At 40.8% G+C, this 20,240-nt stretch overlaps 1 protein-coding gene across 1 annotated transcript in view; it reads left to right on the forward strand.

Annotated features, from left to right (window-relative positions):
* LOC115817136 (NACHT, LRR and PYD domains-containing protein 12-like) overlaps positions 1-18,648 on the forward strand; it is a 63,398-nt gene extending 44,750 nt beyond the window's left edge. The window contains exons 6-9 of the mRNA XM_030780381.1: positions 16,955-17,128; positions 17,552-17,725; positions 17,858-17,904; positions 18,137-18,648. Coding sequence (XP_030636241.1) covers positions 16,955-17,128; positions 17,552-17,725; positions 17,858-17,904; positions 18,137-18,648 — 907 coding nt within the window. The remainder of the gene's footprint in view (positions 1-16,954; positions 17,129-17,551; positions 17,726-17,857; positions 17,905-18,136) is intronic.
* Positions 18,649-20,240: the final 1,592 nt, after the last annotated feature.

Genomic DNA, 20,240 nt, shown 5'->3' on the forward strand with positions numbered 1-20,240 from the left:
AGTACCCCATAAGGCCTAGCTAGCAGATACAATATTTGACAGTTTGGAAACAGAGAAGTAAGAGGCTGAAAGACTCTATGTGTTTGCCCTGCAATAGATTGCCGACCTGTCAAAGGTGTTTCCCCACCTTTCGCCCATTGAGCACTGGGATAGGATCCAGCACCCCCCACTAACCTAATTAGGATAAGGCGGCTTAGTAAATGAATAGAGTAGTGAACCATGGAAATAAATCACGGTGGTGACACGATAAAAATACAGTGAAGTACTGGCGACCACAACTGCCAGTATTTCACTGTAAACCTCATACTACAGCACGATACTGTGATAACTTTCACAGTAATTAACTATAGAAATAAATTAACTATAGAAATAAATTACAGTAGTGATACTGTAGACAGTTTTACAGTATCACTACCATAACTTATTTCTTCAGTACAAATCTGGCAACCACAGCTGCCAGTGTTTTACTGTAAACCTCAAATTCTACTGTACAGTACTGTAATAAGTAAAACAGCACTTCTCTGTTGAAATACATTACAGTAGTGTCACTGTAAAAACACAGGACAGTACTGGCAACCGCAGTCATCTTACAGGACAATGTCTTAGAGTGTGTAGTTTTCTTTCATGAATGTTTTCAGTTCTTTAGAGTTTCTGTGTGTGTGTGTGTGTGTGTGTGTGTGTGCCTGCGTGTTCTGTGTTCTCAGACGTCTCTGTGACCATCCCTGTGTCCGTGACTGTGTCTGTGATTGCGTTGACTGTGTTACTATTTGGACTCTTGGTAGTGATTCTTTACAGACTGAAAAGGACCAAGGCTGAAGGTTAGTCAGACCCCCCCACCACCAACACCACCACCCCCCCCCACCTCACCCCACCCATTCCGCCCCCACAGTGTGTGTCATTACACAAGCAGATTGCTCCTTCTGTTAGCTGACAGCTGAGGTGGCAAAAGTACTTTTGCTAAAAAAAAAAAAAAAAGTACTCTAAGTAGAGTTAAAGTATGCCTCCTGAACAACACTTAGTACGAGTAAAATAGTCACTTCTTTACAATTTACAAGAACGGTTGTCAATTCGACTCAGATTACTTTTGTTTTTTTTCGCAAGAGTTTTTCTACTTTTACTTTTGCCATCCCTGGCTGACCGTGAGCACAGAGACTACTAAAATGCACGGGTGTTGTTTGGAGTTAAATGGGTGCATATATTGATATTGACTGTTGTAGTGTGTGTTGATTAGTGAATGCTGGTTTATTGTGCACTGATTGGTTTACTGTGCATTGATTGGTGTTGACTGTTGTAGTGTGTGTTGATTGGTGGGTGTTGGTTTATTGTGCACTGATTGGTGTTGACTGTTGTAGTGTGTGTTGATTGGTGGGTGTTGGTTTATTGTGCACTGATTGGTGTTGACTGTTGTAGTGTGCGTTGATTGGTGGGTGTTGGTTTATTGTGCACTGATTGGTGTTGACTGTTGTAGTGCGTGTTGATTGGTGGGTGTTGGTTTATTGTGCACTGATTGGTTGCTTAGATGTGTTCTGTATTTGACAGGCCCCACCCCATCTGTGGACGAAGGAAACTCAAACACTGAAAACTCTAAAGAGGTTGGTTGCATTTACAGCTGAAGACATGCAAACTTTTGTGTTTTTAATTAAAAACACATTTCATAAATTACAGTATAATTGCACTAGTGAAAATAAAATGGCAGATAAGTTGCGACTTTACTGTGTTATAGTTGAAGGAATGCGGTTCATCGTGACTTATCTTTCTCTCTCTCTTTCTGTCGGTCAGATTCCCCGCTCTGTCAGAGACTCTCACACAAACGCGAGACCAAAGTTCGCTCCCCCTACATCACAGTTACCCACAGCCCACTCTGACACCCCTGCTTACGCCAGCGTCACGCCCCCCTCCAAAAGCCCTGACACTCTCACCTACGCAACAGTCAGCTTCCACCGGAATGCCGGCCACCCAAGCAACGCCGTTTCTACGGTAACCCTCCGGAAAGAGGAGGCCTCCGAATATGCTTCTGTCAATCATCTTAAAAACTCCAGCTAAAACAGGATATTCTGATACATATACATACACACACACATATATACACACACACACATGCATACACTCATTATTTCTTTTTTTTTACTTGTCTGGCTTGCTTAAAGAGAGGAGGCATACCCAGCTTGTTCAGCCACTGCTGGATATAGTATGATGTGGGAGACATATTATATTATGTTGAATCCAGTTGTTTTTTGTTGTTGTTGTTGTTTTACTTTGTTTTAATTCGTTTGGTCTTTACTAAAGTTGTGATAATTTAACTTTAACAGAAGTACAAAAGATTTAGAATAGAGAGTGCTTAGGAAAGAGATGTGACTCAGATAGAGGAAGTGATGTTCTTGAAAAGGAAGTTCCGCCTTTTCCCTCATATTGGCCAAGACCTGAATCACCCCAGCAGTGTGTCACTCTGTATGGTTAACATTGAGGGTTACCATGTTTACATTTCCTTAACACTTGACTAGGTGGAAAAAAAGAAAAAGAAAAAGTTGTGTAAATTTGTGAAGCTCTGAGTGCAGATTAGATCAGTCTGGCAAACAAAATACCAGAGTGATTATGAAAAAAAAAAAAAAAAAAAACAGTTAAAAAGTTGGAGGTGCTGAGGAATGTGTAACTGTAAAATAAAACTGCTACTGAACACTGATACATATTTGATAATGTGTATGGTTTCTATTATTTTCATGAATCTATGCAAGGACCACTGTGTTGGTGAACTTGTTTTTAAGGGACATTGTGTTGGTGGACTTGTTCTTCAGGGACACTGTGTTGATGGATTTGTTCTTCAGGGACACTGTGTTGATGGACTTGGTTGTGGATTAGATATGTATCCTCCCTCCCTGATGGACTCTCACATCAATGAGCTCTGATCACTAACCAGCCGTGAATACTAGCCATCTGCCACCTCTGGCCATGTTCCTTTGTGCAGTTGAGAAAACCACAGTGCCTCTCTCTCTCTCTCTCTCTCTCTCTCTCTCTCTCTCTCTCGATGTTTAGTTGACACCATTTTGTGGCATTATTTCGCCTGACTCTTTGAAGCTGCTCGTGGCATGAAACTATGGCCTGACGTGTCCCAGTGGAAATGTGCACTGCCTTAACTAATCTGCACAGAGATGACGTCTTATACGAATGTACAACGTGTGACAGATCGTGGCCATATGGACACTTCAGTTAAAGAAACAAACAGGGACAAACAGAAGTTCCATCTCAGAGTAGACTGTGAGGTGTTCTAACAGGCCTGGTATAAAGTAGAAGAATAATGATGCATCTCCTCCAGCAAAAGAGCATTATCACTCATTTGAAATTTGATCCTAGAGGTCAGACGGGCTCGCGTCTATTCCCAAATACATTACCATCTCTTCCTTTCCCCATGCCTCTTCCATCATTCTCTATGAGTCAGGTTAGGAGGTCTGCTCATACCCTCTGTACTATAACACACTCTCTCTCTCTCTCTCTCTCTCTCTCTCTCTCCCATCTCAGCTAGCTGGTTGGTAAACTCATCAAGAGAGAGAGAGAGAGACATACTACACTAACCAGACAGACAGAGACAGAGATGAGGATGGAGACAGAGATCAGATATAGACACAGAGATCACATATAGAGACAGAGATCAGATACAGAGACAGAAATCAGATATAGAGACAGAGATCAGATACAGACACAGAAGTCAGAGACAGAGACAGAGATCAGATATAGACACAGAGATCAGATACAGAAACAGAGATCAGATACAGAGACAGAGATCAGATATAGACACAGAAGTCAGAGACAGAGACAGAGATCAGATATAGACACAGAGATCAGATACAGAGACAGAGATCAGATATAGACACAGAGATCAGAGACAGAGACAGAGATCAGATATAGAGACAGAGATCAGATACAGAGACAGAGATCAGATACAGACACAGAGATCAGATATAGAGACAGAGATCAGATATAGACACAGAGATCAGATACAGAGACAGAGATCAGATACAGAGACAGAAGTCAGAGACAGACACAGAGATCAGATATAGAGACAGACATCAGATACAGAGACAAAGATCTGAGACAGAGACAGAGATCAGATACAGACACAGAAGTCAGATACAGAGACAGAGATCAGATACAGACACAGAGATCAGATATAGACACAGAGATCAGATACAGAGACAGAGATCAGATATAGACACAGAGATCAGATATAGACACAGAGATCAGATACAGAGACAGAGATCAGAGACAGAGACAGAGATCAGATACAGACACAGAGATCAGATATAGACACAGTGATCAGATACAGAGACAGAGATCAGATACAGAGACAGAGATCAGAGACAGAGACAGAGACAGAGATCAGATACAGACACAGAGATCAGATATAGACACAGAGATCAGATATAGACACAGAGATCAGATACAGAGACAGAGATCAGATACAGACACAGAGATCAGATATAGACACAGAAGTCAGAGACAGAGACAGAGATCAGATATAGACACAGAGATCAGATACAGAGACAGAGATCAGATACAGAGACAGAGATCAGATATAGACACAGAGATCAGATACAGACACAGAGATCAGATACAGAGACAGAGATCAGAGACAGAGACAGAGATCAGATATAGAGACAGAAGTCAGAGACAGAGATCAGATATAGACACAGAGAGATCAGATATAGAGACGGTCAGAGGGAGGGGCTGGAGGTGTGTCTCTGTCTGTCACAAAAAGAAACAGAGAGAGAGAGAGAAAGAGAGAGAGAGAGAGAGAGAGAGAGAGAGAGAGAGAGATGTGGACTTGAGCATCGGGGAGAATCAATGTCAGATCAGAATGAAGTTCATACTCGTTATTACTCTGCTCCTGACTACAGGTAAGAACATCTACTGTGTGATGATAATGTAGAATGTGCTAGAACATGACATATTCCAGCTTTCTCCAGATGTCTCCTCCTCCTTTTCTGTCAGAAAAACACAGAGCAGTATGACTGACTATATTTCATTAGTGGTACACACATTCTGATGGAGAGAAACATGAGATGTTTATGGGCTAGAGTCAATCTATCAATCAACAGATCGATCAACCGACTAATCAATCAATCAATCAGTCAGTCAGTCAGTCAGTCAATCCATCAATCCATCAACCAACCAACCAACCAACCAATCAACCAGTCCCTTGGGTGTTGGTAGAATGGTGAAGTTTTTGAGGCACACGCATGACAAAGCGATTTCCTCTCTGTGACTGTACCTCCTGAGTCATTTTCATCATAAAACTGAAGTGTGGCTGTTTTTATCCTTCCACCCTGTCAGTGTGCTTTTCCCAATGCTCCGCCTTGTTGTACACGCTGCATTTGTTGTTTTATCTGTGAAGACTCTCAGTTGCACAGGTCATCTGAACTACTCATATCAATTCTCTGATAGGACAATTTAAAACGATGGTTATGAGAACAAAAGTCGATTCATCAGATGATTTACCAGCATTTCTAACAAACTGTTTATAACAGAAACCTATTTGGCCTTTTTTCATGTGTTATCAATGTTTTTCTTTTTCTTTCTTTCTTTCTTTCTTTTTTCTGTCGGTGTCATTGTGTAGCACACTTCCCTTCCCAGTCTCTGAATTTTACTGTATCAAATGTGCTAACTCAGGCCTATTTTTAATCTCAAACGCACGATTACGAAGAAGAGGAAAGAGGAAATTATGGTCATGGGACTAAAATGGAAAGTGGACTTTGCATCTCATGCATTTGCATAAATATTCCAGTATTTTGACGACACCTAACAGCAAACGCTCTCTCCGTTAGCACTAGCCCACACTTTAGCTCTGTATTAAACCAGATTTTCCAGTTTCTTTTAGCTCTATACCAGTGTTACGACCCCCTCTGAGGTGAGGTGAAACATAAATGTGTGGGAGAACCTCCTTCTCCTGCCACCAGAGTGAACCCGAAACACCAAGGCTCAACACCGACATAATACTAGTCAACTTTTTATTACTATATGTAATTATTTACAAAAACTCAAAAAACGTCAGGAGTGAGCCAGGCCAAAATAACAAACAAAATAAATCTAAAGGGAAGGGAATAACCAAACCAAAAGAATACAAAAATAAAAACAAATCAACTTTCCTCCCTAACTAACATAAACAGGAGAAAATACATTCAAACTGAAACGGCACCCACCCCCTACGAGTGCTGACTAAGCAAACATCACAAAATAAAATCAACACAATAACCCGATCATTTACAACTATTTACAAATGACATTCGATGTGGACTCACTACTCCACATCGTCACCAGAAAGATTTTACACACACACACACACACACAAAAAAACGATTGACGCGACAGGAGGAGTTTAGCAGGAGGTTCCGCCACCTGCGCGTTGCGAAGCCGCCGTCTTCCGAAATTCCCTCGCACCCTCTCCAGCCAATCGTGACATGCCCGCAATCTGAACGGAACAATGGGGCGGAGAGCGAGAGGGAGAGAGAGAGAGAAAAACACCCAAACAGAAAACAAAAATACGTCCAAGGACGTAACGCCAGCTTCTCCATAATCAAGCAGCTCCTGAGTTTAGCACTCGTGTTCAGAATGATTACGCTTATCGAGACGGCCAAAACCTTCGGCAGATCCACTTTAGCAAAATGACGGGAACACCACAAATTCGCTTCATGTGCTGATTTTAACTGGATACCACAGGACTTTGTGTTTGCTTTTTGGGTACCTGTGTTCAGTTCCAGCTGAAGCATGTACTGAATGTGTGGATCTACCTGGACATAGCAGGGTGAGCAGGCCAAAGTGGACCTAACAGGGTGAACAGGCCAAACTGAGCCGGAGCGGAGATTCGGCTGAGTAAAGCTCATATAGCAGGGTAAACAGGAGGCATGTGTATGCCAGTTCTGCACTAACTAATAAGCAAATGATGAGGTCACTTTTCGTCTGCCGGTCTTACAAACAAAGCTGGACAAACAACCCACTCTGATTTCTACCCAGAAGGAATGACATAAGAAATACATCCAGATCATCATTCATATAGCTCACAGTTATTCAGTTATAACTACATATTAATGTATAATTTAATTACTGTAATAATTATCTAGTTTACACGTATGTTCCTGAACAGTGATTTCCCTCTCAGCAGTCACTAAGTGAACACCACTCAGAAGCTATGATGTCTTCTGGAACGTCACTGTGACTCTGATGAAACATTGTGGAAGGCTGTGGTGTAAAAAATGTCGTAATTCTAGACGACTGTGTTGCATTGGCTATTGAATCACTTCAGCTGCACTCTTAGTTAGACTAGCTGCTGATTTTTGGTATGCAGGTTGAGACATAAAGCCATGTTAAGGTGACGGCAACTGGACACCAAACCTCTTCTCTCCTTTAACTAAATGAATAGTGGTGTGATGTTGAGGTTTCTGTTTAATGTTTCACGATTCAGTATTTTATCCCCGACATGCAAAACCATTTCACCAACATGTACTATCATCATCATCATCATCATCATCATCATCATCATCATGGTCATCATCATCACCGTGACCATCAGCATCACCAGCAGGAGCAAAAACAACAACAACAACATCAACATCACCACCACCAACAAAGAATACACAGCCTGGTACGGTTCTTTATGATCAGAGTGCCTGGTCTGTAGTCTACTGCATTTATACTTCACTATATTAAGCACAACCTCGAAGCCTATACCAGTCCGGTGTACAGCCTGAATGTTTCATGCGTGATGAAGCCTGTCTTAAGTTTAATTCAGACAGGGTTTTAAACGCACATGTCTCGTCCTCATTCTGTACCTTCAGATCCCACTCTTTACATCCTGATTTCACTGATGGGAGTATTCGCACTGCTGCTGACAATCATCGTCTTTAAAGCCAGCAAACTGGTCGGCAACGGACAAGGTAAACTACGTAACGAAACTCTCTCGGCACCAGCCAAGGAAGGCCAATCTTTTCTCGACCATCTGAGCTAAATGAAAAAAGAAAAGTCTTCTACTGGAGCTCATGACTGGTAGAGAAAACGCTGAGCAAATCCGGGCGAAAAAACAGCACTGAGCCACACAGGAGTTCAGAATGATCTTCAGTGGTGTCGTCTGCTGTGTGGAAGAAAAAAAGTGAAAGTGTGCGGAAAAACTGAAAGTCTGTCTGCTGTCTGTCTTCCACAGATCCCGTCTCCTCGTCTGCTGATTCGGTTACTCAGGGCAGACGTAACGGAGAGGTACAGATGTTACGGGTGACACTCATTCTGTTTCTGTACTTTCTCATTCAGATTATGAGAGAGGTTAGATTATAAAAGAGGTTAGATTATGAACATGTCTTTCTTTCTTTCTTTCTTTCTTTCTTTCTTTCTTTCTTTCTTTCCAGATGTACTTTAATAGCATTACCGATAAAGAAAACAACATCATATCAGTTCTTATCATTATTGTGATGTTTTGTTATCACATGTTGTCTGTGGTCTGTGTCTTTTTTCAGGGTCAGTCTGTGACAGTGGAAGCATCCTCCACGAGCCCCCCTCTGTCACTTAGCACATCCCTCTCTATTCCTGCAACTACAAACTGCACTGATGAACAAGTACCAAAGCTGTCCTCTAATTACAGACAATCTGATTGGTCCACTGCACAGCCACCTCTGAAGGCCTCTGTTTGTGTCAGTTCAGGTTACAGCACTGTGCTTTCACATGCAGTGTATGCTGAACCCAGATGCACAGTTTATGACAATGTCACATTACCCACAATGCCTTCTAATCCTGTTAGTTCAGTTTACGACAACGTGGACCCAGCCACAAACAGCCCTGACCCCACATACACAGTTTACGACCGTGTGGAATTACCCACGATGCCTCACGTCCCTGCTGATTCTGCTTACAGTACTGTGCAGCCAACCACAGTGCACACTGACCCCTCAAATGCAGTTTACGACCATGTGGAATTACCCACGATGCCTCACGTCCCTGCTGATTCTGCTTACAGTACTGTGCAGCCAACCACAGTGCACACTGACCCCTCAAATGCAGTTTACGACCGTGTGGAATTACCCACGATGCTTCACGTCCCTGTTGATTCTGCTTACAGTACTGTGCAGCCAACCACAGTGCACACTGACCCCTCAAATGCAGTTTACGACCATGTGGAATTACCCACGATGCCTCACGTCCCTGTTGATTCTGCTTACAGTACTGTGCAGCCAACCACAGTGCACACTGACCCCTCAAATGCAGTTTACGACCGTGTGGAATTACCCACAATAAGCCCTGATCGTTATAACTTGGTTAATGACTTAGTAAACGCGACTTCTGACCCTAAAAACACAGAGGCAGTTATTTCATAAATGTACCCATAAGGTCTCTGAATATGTCACCACGTTCTATGTTTTCAACACACTCTGATCCCACAGGCTGTGGTTAGCATACTGTTACACAACATACACTTCCCCCAGGGTGATGTGTGATCCTCTACACAGTTACAGGTGACACTCATACTCTTTCTGTACTTTCTCATTCAGATGGAAAAGAATGGTGGTGCACAGGTGCGATGGTGATTTTTTCTTACAAAATTCTATGGAAAGTAAAGATGGGAAATCTCTTTTTGTAGAGAGTATATATCAGTGACAAATTCATAGCTTTCTGCTACTCATATTCCAAGGTAAACATGCACCTTGCACAAACTGGTTCCGTCAGTCAGCGTTTACTTTCAAGACAGAGGTGATATCAGGGATGGAATGCTGAAATGAAAGATTACAACAGTTTAAATATTTGGTAAAAAACACGTTGAAGAACACAGAATATGAAATACTGGCGTTATCTGTAATAACTTTAGGGATTGTGTAAAGGCATCGTTGAAGTTGCACTGTGAATCCATCACTGTCACATGCACAGTTAGAACATCATCTGTTATTCTTTTGGGCACAAATGTTTAAAAGAGCTCACACCCAATGTCATGCAATGTCGACGGGTCAAAATACGTCATCAAATATGTCATCAAATGGTCACCAGTTCCCACTCACCTCAGAGGGTTGTAAAAGGAAGTTACAGCAAGTGATGTAAATATTACTTAAACTCTGGCTAACAAAAGTCACTTAGGGTGTTAGACTTACTTATTTAGCTTTTCAAGCGTTCAGAATAAAAAAGAAAAGGACAACTGTGTCATTTAACCAACTGTCTAAGCTTTTTTAACCTATGAATATACATGCGCATATTTCCCATACCGAAAGTGAGATGTTCCGGAAAGTCTTTGAAGTCATGCAAAGCGCATTCCTTTTTACGACTGTTCCCTGCTTTACACGAGGAGAGTCTGAATATTTATCAACTGCACAATCAGAAATTATTTTATGTATGTACTTCCATTTTATTTTAACTTAGCAGTCATGGCTTGTTAGTTCATCATCATGATGTAAGAGTGCTGTGCTAATAATGTGGTTAAAATAACATGCTTCACACACGCCTCCTGAAGGTACCGTCTACTGTAAGTTTGTCCTGAAAACAAGTTTTCAGGTCTGTGAAGCCAGAACATGCAAAGCCTTGGCTTGTTTACTGAAATGTCTGTGTTTACATTTGTTGCAGACTAATTTACCTATGACATTATATGTTTGTTGGTTTTTTAAATGCTGTTTATTACACTTGTACAGGTGTTATTTCTTGTGGCGGTAGACTATTTACCATAGAGTACTTTCACATCAAGCATAACAACACGCAGTTTGCATCTATATAAACTCACCATGTGAACGTGTAGTACATTCTCAGCAGCACTGCTGGCTTTCAGGCTGTTTAGTAATCAGAACAACATTGTCATAAGTAACTAGGGATGGAGGTATAGAAGTAATAACCACTTATTTTTCTTAAGTGTTTCAAAGTCTCTTGAAATGCATTGCAAGGCAAGGACTTGCTTATTTGACTTCAGTCAGTCAAGGAATCCCTCAGTTCTTTCCTAGTCACGGAAACTCAGAATTGATGTAGGTGACAGTCATGGACGTATCAGTTGTTGTTATTGGGTGTCTGCCCATTACTACCTGATTGTGATTCAGAACTTAGTATCTACGTAACTTCTGAAAAAAATTATGTAATGCAGGTTTAAAATTACACCCATATCAAGAGTGCACAAGCTCTTGTTTTCCTAGCCACAGAAAACATCATTTGTGAGTAGGTGTTAATTATAGGCCTACTTTTATTGGGTTGGTGCTTACAATGCCCTGTTTGCTATAAAGGTGATTCAGGCCTCAATATCTAATTAATCTCATTAGGTTTTGACATTACCTGCACAGTGAGGTTGTAGAAACTGCTTTCCGAGCAACAAATAATCAGGTGTGCCACTACATTTTGCAAAAGCATATTATTTTAATTTGCGTTATTTTCACTTTATAATTTAAATTTCAAAGTGCTCTGCTCTCTTACGAGTATTTTAAATTGAATACTACGTAATGTCATAGTTATTACGGTGTTCTTTTTGTAGTTTTTTGTCCCCCCAAACAATGTCTATTTATTTTTTTATTTTGACTTTTATTTTGAAATGTATGCTAACTTCACCCGAATCTGTTTTTCCTTGTTATTCACTTTAGTTTCACAAGACGGTTTCATATTATACCATAGAGAGACATGAAATAAAATATTCTTGTATTTAAAAGTTTAATGTCATCAGCACAGGTTGTCAACAGTTTTCTGAATGTATGAAGTAGTTTACTCAAGTTCTGAATGGGATTACTTTTTGTTTTGTTTTGTTTCTAGTTTATTTTTGGAGGGCTCTGGAAGTTCGTTTAATTTGAAGTACTGTTTATAATATGGGCTGCACGTCAATGAATTTACACAGTTCAGATGAAAGTCAAACATCATGAGTGGTACGTATTCTTTTGCATTTGACATGAAATACGTTATCGAAGTCTATTAATCTACAATTAATCTTGATATTTGAATAAAGATTAGCATTGTAAAGATTATGACAGAACGCTTGAACCCTTCTCTTAAAGTTTTAAAGTCTGACTTCATAAATAAAGTGCAAGTTTTCTGATTGTAGTGGGAGCAACCAGGGGCATGTACTACGAAGCAACTTCAACATACCCCCGGTATCTTTTCGTTGGCTGGCATGATAAACTCTGGGTGCAGCCGAATAGTCGAAAAAAAATAAATATTTCTCACCACTTTTCCTTTACCTCGATGGAAAAGCGCCATGGGTTTAAGGAGAGATGGGAAAGAGACTTCATAAGGACTTATAAGGAAAAGACAACCGCGGTGCTAAGGGAATCCGACTGCACTTACACTAGGCTTCGTGATCATGTGAAGACGGATATTGTTGACGTAAATCTGCCGCGGTGAAACTACAGTGTTCCGAAGACGGACTACTAAAAGCGCATCTTAGATACTCGGTGCTCTTATCCTGTTAAATTCACGGAATATTCATGCACAACCAGGTGAAAAATGTTACTTCATTACCATGGTTGGAATTTAAATAATTAAAAAAAGGCATACGGGCTACCAATCACAAATGTGAAACGAATGGTTGCTCATGCTCACCCTCCTATCAGCTCATATTTGTCGACATGAATCCCAGCATGACTGTAGGAAAATAATTGTTCAATTTATGCAAGATAACATGTTAGGCCTACAAACCTACAGTTGTACATACCATCACTCTTAAGTTTCAAACATGTTGAATTAAAAACATCATCTGGCTATAAAGGTCTCATATATCCCTTATCAGTCATGTTGATCTGATCCATTTTTAGGAAAAAGAATTTAATTTGTTTTGCAGTTACTAATGCTTGTACCTCAGTATTCAGACTTACTTTTAATCAGAAAGAGTTGGGAAATTGTTAGTAAATTATTTAAGTCCATATTGTGAATTTCAACTGTTTTCTGTTAAGAATTTAAGTAAGAATGCATGAGCACGACGCGGTTTGCGCGAGAAGCCCTTTCATAGTCAGAAATCGTTAGAAACCGTTTATACCCTATACTAAAGGCAGGAGGGTCCTTTTACGTATGCTGCGCGTGATGTGGAGAACATAAGCAAGAACACGGTCATCCGCGCAATTCATACATCTAAGCAACACGTTCATTTAACGTAATACACAACTGTGATTATAATCAGATCTGCTTGTGCCTTTCTGATTGGGGCCGTGATATTGATAAGCCCGTATTCACACAGTTGACAATTTTTTTTTGCCAGCTTTCCTGCCTGGCTTTGGCTGCAGCAACTGTGTTGCTTTTAGCTTTCATTACAGATTTGAAATCCTCGTATTTGTTAGGGTGAAAGATTATTGCTTGCTCTTCTTGACTGAAATATGTCACTCTTCTAGATCTCTCCATGTTTGTGATTGGTCATCTGGTGGCCGCACCACCCCTTTAACTTGACCGCGGTTATAGCTAGATTGGGAAACCCTGGCTTGATTTTTAATGACTTTATAGCCACCGTCGTGACATTGCTTATCCGTGACTGCGGTTGATCGAGTTTGTCAAGCCAGCTAACGAAAAGATACCCTGGGTATGTTGTACTTGCTTCGTAGTACAGGCCCCTGATCATAAACTCGACTGATGGAGCTTTGTCCTGCCTGCTCTCTCTTTCCTGTTATTACTGCTGTTACCACAATAAGATTCCGATTTGCAATGTATGTGACTGAGGGGAAAAAAGAAAAAAAAAATGAAAAGAAAAAACAGATGGCGAGTGAAACATTTTTATATTTATCTTATTGTAAACTGTGCAGAGGTTCGCACGGGTAATGACTCATTGTTTGAGTATTTTTTTTTTTCTGGGTGTGCTGTTAGCCTTACAAGGACGTTGAACTGGCTGCCTCTTAGAATGTAAAGCTGCTGTTTGTAAATGTACACGATCTATTGGTAAGAAAGTTCACGTTAAATGACAAAATCCTCCAGGATTTCTAAAAGCCTCATTATTTGATATTGGATGTTGTCTGATGTTTCAAAAGGCTTTTCCACGTTCAAAAAAACCCAAAACAAAACAATGCTGAAATTTAGGGTAACTGAGTAATGGACTGAGTCATTAAATTGGCTTAACTGTTTTAAATCTTTGAGCACAGTCTAGGTAATACTCAGGGGGTTCATATCAGTTATTGATTGATAACTCAGTTTTCTGATGATCAGGGATCACGGCTGTCTGAGGGAACAAAGAGGAGCATTTACCTTTGACTCTAAAATCTTAAAAAATAAGAATTTATGTATATTTAAATGCACAGCTATTCTATGTAATGACTGATGTCTGTATTGTAGACAGGGGGTGGGTATGTTTTGAGGCGCAGTGGTGTAAAAATGCAGTTTTCTTTGGAAAATTCAAAATGACCTGACCAACTGTAGTATGTACAGATGCCCTTTAAATAAAGCATTTAATTAGAGAAATGAAACATAAAGGTTGTATAAGCTTGTGGTGTCATGATTTGATAAGAGTGTATCGAATGCTTTATGAAGATATCTGAAGTGATCAATATTTAGATTATGATCTGAATTTGTAAAAATGTCTGTGATGCTTGATCCTCGCTGCTCCAGAGATCCTGTTGGCCACTCTAAAAAACCTGGAGGGTGCAGAACTGAAGAGGTTTCAGTCACATCTGTCTACACAGAATGTGCTGGAGGGCTTCTCTCACATCCCAAAGGCTCATCTGGAGAATGCTGATGTACAGGACACGGTGGATAAGATGGTGGAGAAATACAAACGAAGAGGTGCTGTGGAGATCACACTGCTCATCCTGAGGAAGATGGAGCTAAATAAACTGGCTGAGATGTTGGATGATGATATGCAAAATGGTGATCAAAACATTCATGTTTTGTGACAATCATGTTAGAATATGAAAAACTTAAAGACAGTATCAGAGATCTTTTTCGAACAAAGCATCTCTCTCTCTCTCTCTCTCTCTCTCTCTCACTCTCTCTCTCTATCTCTAACTCTGTCTCTCTAACACTGAGAAAGAAGGGCGTGTTCAGTCTTTAGACACTCCAAGTTTCCGTAAAACAGCTTATTGTACCTGGTTGGAAGTAATGACCTGTGGTTTTCCTGCTTTCATATTGATTGACCATGTAAAAATGTTTATAAATATACTGTCTTTGCAGAGCTTTATGCAGTGAGACAGAAACTGAAATCCAGTCTTTTGAAGACATATGCTGACATTCATGAAGATAGTGCAGAAGAAGGTGACCAAAAACCGCAGAGAGAAATCCATACAGAGATGTACCTCAAAAAGGGTCGTGGAGGCGGGATCTGTAATGAAGATGAGGTCAGACAGGCTGAAGCAGCATCCAAAAGGTCAACTGCAGAAGACACTCCAGTGACACTCCAAGACATCCTCAAATGTCACCTTGTCCAAAGCAGGCAAATCAGAACTGTGCTGACAATGGGATCTGCTGGTGTAGGGAAGACTGTCTGTGTACAGAAATTTATTCTAGATTGGGCTGAGGGAAAAACCGATCTGGACATCGATTTCGTATTTGTGCTTCCTTTCCGGGAGCTAAACCTGGTCAAAAATAACCGATACAGTCTTCACAAACTTCTTCTGTACTTCTACCCTGTGCTGGAGGATATCTCAGACGCTACACAAATTCAGTCTTGGAAGACCCTGTTCATCTGTGATGGTTTGGATGAGAGCCGGCTGGCGTTGGATTTCCAAAACAACAAATGGTTATCTGATATTAGTAAGAAATCCTCAGCTGATGTGCTTATAACCAACCTTATACGAGGAGCACTTCTTCCCACTGCACTCATCTGGATAACCTCAAAACCAGAAGCAACCAGTCAAATCCCACCACAGTGCGTCCACCTAGTCACAGAAATACGAGGTTTTTCAGACCCACAAAAGGACGAATTTCTCCACCAAAGACTGAAGGACCCTAATTTAGCCAGGCGCATCATAACACACATCAGGTCATCGAAGAGCCTTAACAACATGTGCTGTATCCCGGCTCTCTGTTCACTTACGGCTGTTGTGCTTGAGCAGATGTTGAACCAGGATGAAAATGCAGAACTGCCCAGCTCACTGACTGAAATGTACGCACGCTTTTTTCTGCACCAGATAAAACACAAACATAAAACATATGATGGGGAAGAAGAATTTGATTTGCAAAAGTTAGGAAAATTAGCTGCCTCTCATTTGGTCTGATGGAATTTGATCTTTTATGAGGACGATCTGAGACAGTGTGGCATTAATGTCCCTGAGGCAAGTGTGTACTCACAGGCTTGCGCACAGATCTTTAAAAGAGAACAGAATGTTTTTCGATTTGTACACTCAAGCTTACAGGAATTTGTGGCTGCTGTTTTTGAGTACATCTCATTTTCAAATGGTAAGACATATACTTTCGCCAAAAGTTCTGCCAGAAGATTAAAATGGATGTTCAAACGCACGATACTGGACCTCCACAAGACTGCAGTGGACAAGGCCTTGCGGAGCAAGAGTGGACACTTAGACATGTTTCTTCGTTTCCTCCTTGGCATCTCCCTGGAGTCCAATCACAGTCTTTTAAAAGAGATCATGCCAGACATAGAGTGCAGAGTAGAGAGGTTTGAAGACACCATCAAATACATCAAAAAGAACATCAAGAAAGAGAACCCTCCAGAGCGAACCCTGAATCTGTTCCACTGTCTGCATGAGCTGAATGACAACTCTCTCGTGAATGAGGTCAAGAGTTACATGAACTCAAGAGAGAGGGAGAAGGTCTTCACACCTGCACAGTGCTCTACAGTGACCCACATCCTTCTGATGTCAGCAGAGCAGCTTGATGTGTTTGACCTAAATGTGTATCTCCCATCAGATGAAGGTGTGAGAAGAATGCTGCCAGTTTTAATGACCTCAAAACAGGCTTTGTAAGATTGAGGTTTTTTTTGTTTGTTTTTTTAAATGTGTTTACTCATTTTGAATATAAACCTTTTCAGATCAAATGTTCTAAAGGATTGTGTTTTTCCTGTCCTGGACATAGTGATAGTAGAGCTTTTCCTAATTCTCTTCTCTAGACTTAATAAATGCAACCTCAGCATGTACTGTTGTGAGGCGTTGGCGTCGGCTCTAAGCTCACTCTTCTCGAACCTGAGAGAGCTGGACCTGAGCGATAATGACCTGCACGATTCAGGAGTGAAGCTGCTCTCTGCTGGACTGGCAAGCCCACATTGTGAACTGGAGATACTGAGGTATGTGGTGACAACTTGCAGGTGGTGGCAATTGTTGTTACTCTGTACCTGTAACAGAGCTATTGCCAGTTAAATAACAAATAAGCAATACTCCAATTCTTCTCAATGCCTTCAGTTCACATTTAACCTTCTGTATGTATTCATGCATTAATAAAGTTTATCCATCATTTTTGAGTTCAATCCCTTAATATATATCTCATATTCTCTAGATTGGCCCTGGTCGCTCTGAGGAATGATGACAGTAATGTCAGTGAATGACATAAAAGCCTTTAAAACCACACAGTGTAACGACGAATGTCGTTCATTGTTGTAGGCATAATAGAGCTCAGCATGGGTTACATAGTATCTTTTTTTTGTTTTGCATCATTCTGTAAATGTGTCAGAACGTTCGTATTTGAGATCAGTGCTCCACATTCCTTCCAGATTGTCTGGCTGTTCGGTCGAACAAGAAGGCTGTGCGTCTCTGGCTTCAGCTCTGAGTTCAAACCCCTCACACCTGAGAGAGCTGGATCTGAGCTACAATCACCCAGGAGACTTGGGAGCTAAGCTGCTCTCTGCTAGACTGGAGGATCCACAAAATAAACTAGAAAAGCTGAAGTAGGTACATCACAGTGAGATCATTTTCTTTGCATTTCCCTGAAATGTGCTTAACATATGTCATTAGTTATATACTGTTTTACCATGTGTAGCACAATAAAACAGAGTCTTTCACCCTTCTCCTCTCTGTAGTTTGGAGCGTGGAGGACATTTCAGGATCAAACCGGGCATACAAAAATGTAAGTTATACATATACCTATGCAGTGTACAGCGCACAGTGACAGGGTTAGTCTGCCAAGAAGAATGTACAATGTTTATAGTCACTGAAAAATTCTGTTGGAAGTCCCAATCTAGATCTTGATCTTTTTTTTTTTTATGGTAATCACATTCACACTTTCATCTTTTCTTTTCTTTTCTTTTCTTTTCTTTTCTTTTCTTTTCTTTTCTTTTTTTTTTTTTTTGTCTGTCCAGACGTTTGTGAGCTCACTCTGGATCCAAACACGGCACACAGAAGACTTGCTCTGTCTGAGGATAACAAAACAGTGAGATGGGTAGAGAACGCGCTGGAGCCGCGTCCCGATCACCCAGAGAGATTTACGCGCTTCGAACAGGTCCTGTGTAAAGAGGCTCTGACTGGACGCTGCTACTGGGAGGTGGAGTGGGACGGAGAGGTGGTTGTGGGACTCACGTACAGAGACGGGTGTTTTGACGCGTTCGCCGGACACAGCGAGCGGTCGTGGAGTTTCCACTGCAGCCCGTCCAGGTACGGCGTGTGGCATGACGATGTGAAAATCCTCACGCCGGCGTTCCGCTTCTTTAAAATGGGCGTGTTTCTGAACGAGCCTCTCGGCGCTCTGACGTTCTACAAAATCTGCCCCGTCACGAACGCGCGGATTCATCTTCACACGTTTCACGCCGCGTTCGCTGCTCCGCTGTATCCAGTGTTCTGGGTGAACTGGTATTCTTCACTGTCCCTGTGCTAGAGGCTAGCCCAAGCTCTCATCTGATGCTTTTGAACTGATTAGTTAATAACTTACACTGATTCACTGTGGCACATTAGTCAGATAGATTTCCTGCACTGATACTGATAAACTGATACATATATATTTACATTTACACAGTGTATATATATATATATATATATAATATTTACATATTCTTTTCCCTTAACAAACCCGTTTCATTTTAAATGTATTGGCTTGGAAATCCTCATGAGAAGATCACAAGCGGAAGCTTTGACCCAGAAAGATCCAACTCTCTCTTCAAACTAGAGAACTAAACAATAGGAAGCTGAGGGAAAAAGATGAACACATGGTATCTGTCTTTGAATCAGCTCCAGGATCATCTGTCTTTGAATCAGCTCCAGGATCTTTAGGTTCAACTCAGTGGAAAAGCTTCAGGTTTCCTCCATTAAGAACATAGATGGTTTCATAATTTTAACAGATTCATTACAAAAACTCACATCAGGCTCAGATTTCTTCTACAATGAGTTTATAAGGTTAGCTAATTAAGAATTTTGACATATTATTCAAATAAATTAAAACTTATAAAGTTGTTGCTGTATAATTTAATGCTTACTGTACAACACACTGTGTATATTCAGAATTCAAATATTTTTATTCACAGAACTACAGTATTTACCTGTACTGACTACATACAGTAAAAAGGAATTCTTTGCAGACTTAGCTCTGGATCGTAATGTGGTAAAGACAGAAACACCACTGTGGGAAAGATATCGCTTTGCTTTATAGCTGTAACTCTGAGAGGGAAAAGTGCCTCATGATTCGTCATGGTGATGTATTAATATGATAGGGATCTGTGCTTTGCTTCATTACTATTGGCTGCAAGAATGTATTTGTGTGTGTGAGAACAGAGAGCATTTATCATGTAGAGGGCAAGGCCTGAGTTACACTGTTTAGTCTGTGCTACTCGGGGGGCAAACATCAGTTGTCCTGTGCTCTGACAAAAGCTATCTTGCAACCTCCGCACCTGTCTTAACGTATGAAAAGGCCCTGTGCTCCTTAGCCTCAGGGAGAGCTGCACCTCCTCTCTGACGTGTGCTTCTCTCGTGATCATGTAATAAAGAGGAAATGATTCATCACATCTGACGTTTGTGGACTCTGAGAATTAGCAACTCTCATTACAGGGGACTCCACATTTCCCCTAGAACACAAACAAACAAACAAGAAAACAAACACAAGTTGCAAACAAAGCCAGGACTGCTTATCTAAGTATCTGTTATCATCCCCATGAATCATTTCTATAGTCCTCTGCAGTATGTAGTTTTATGTTTTGGCTTAAAAAATGCTTCGTGCAACCAGTAACTAAACTGGTCTGGTGATATTTAATGGGGAATAAATGAATATTTCATTCTTCAGTAATAAAATATATGCCTCCCATAACATGTTTAATGGATTTTGAGCTTTAAGGCAGTCTGTACAAAACGATGGAGAAACGGCAATATGAGTCATTGGACCTGCTAGTGATGTCTAAACGTTGAAAGACACTTTATGTCAGTTCCTGTTCAACATTAGAACTCCTGAACACATTAGATGTTGATGTGTGCGAAGAAGCA

This window comes from Chanos chanos, chromosome 7 (genome assembly GCF_902362185.1).
Source record: "Chanos chanos chromosome 7, fChaCha1.1, whole genome shotgun sequence".
In the NCBI taxonomy this organism is placed as follows: domain Eukaryota; kingdom Metazoa; phylum Chordata; class Actinopteri; order Gonorynchiformes; family Chanidae; genus Chanos; species Chanos chanos.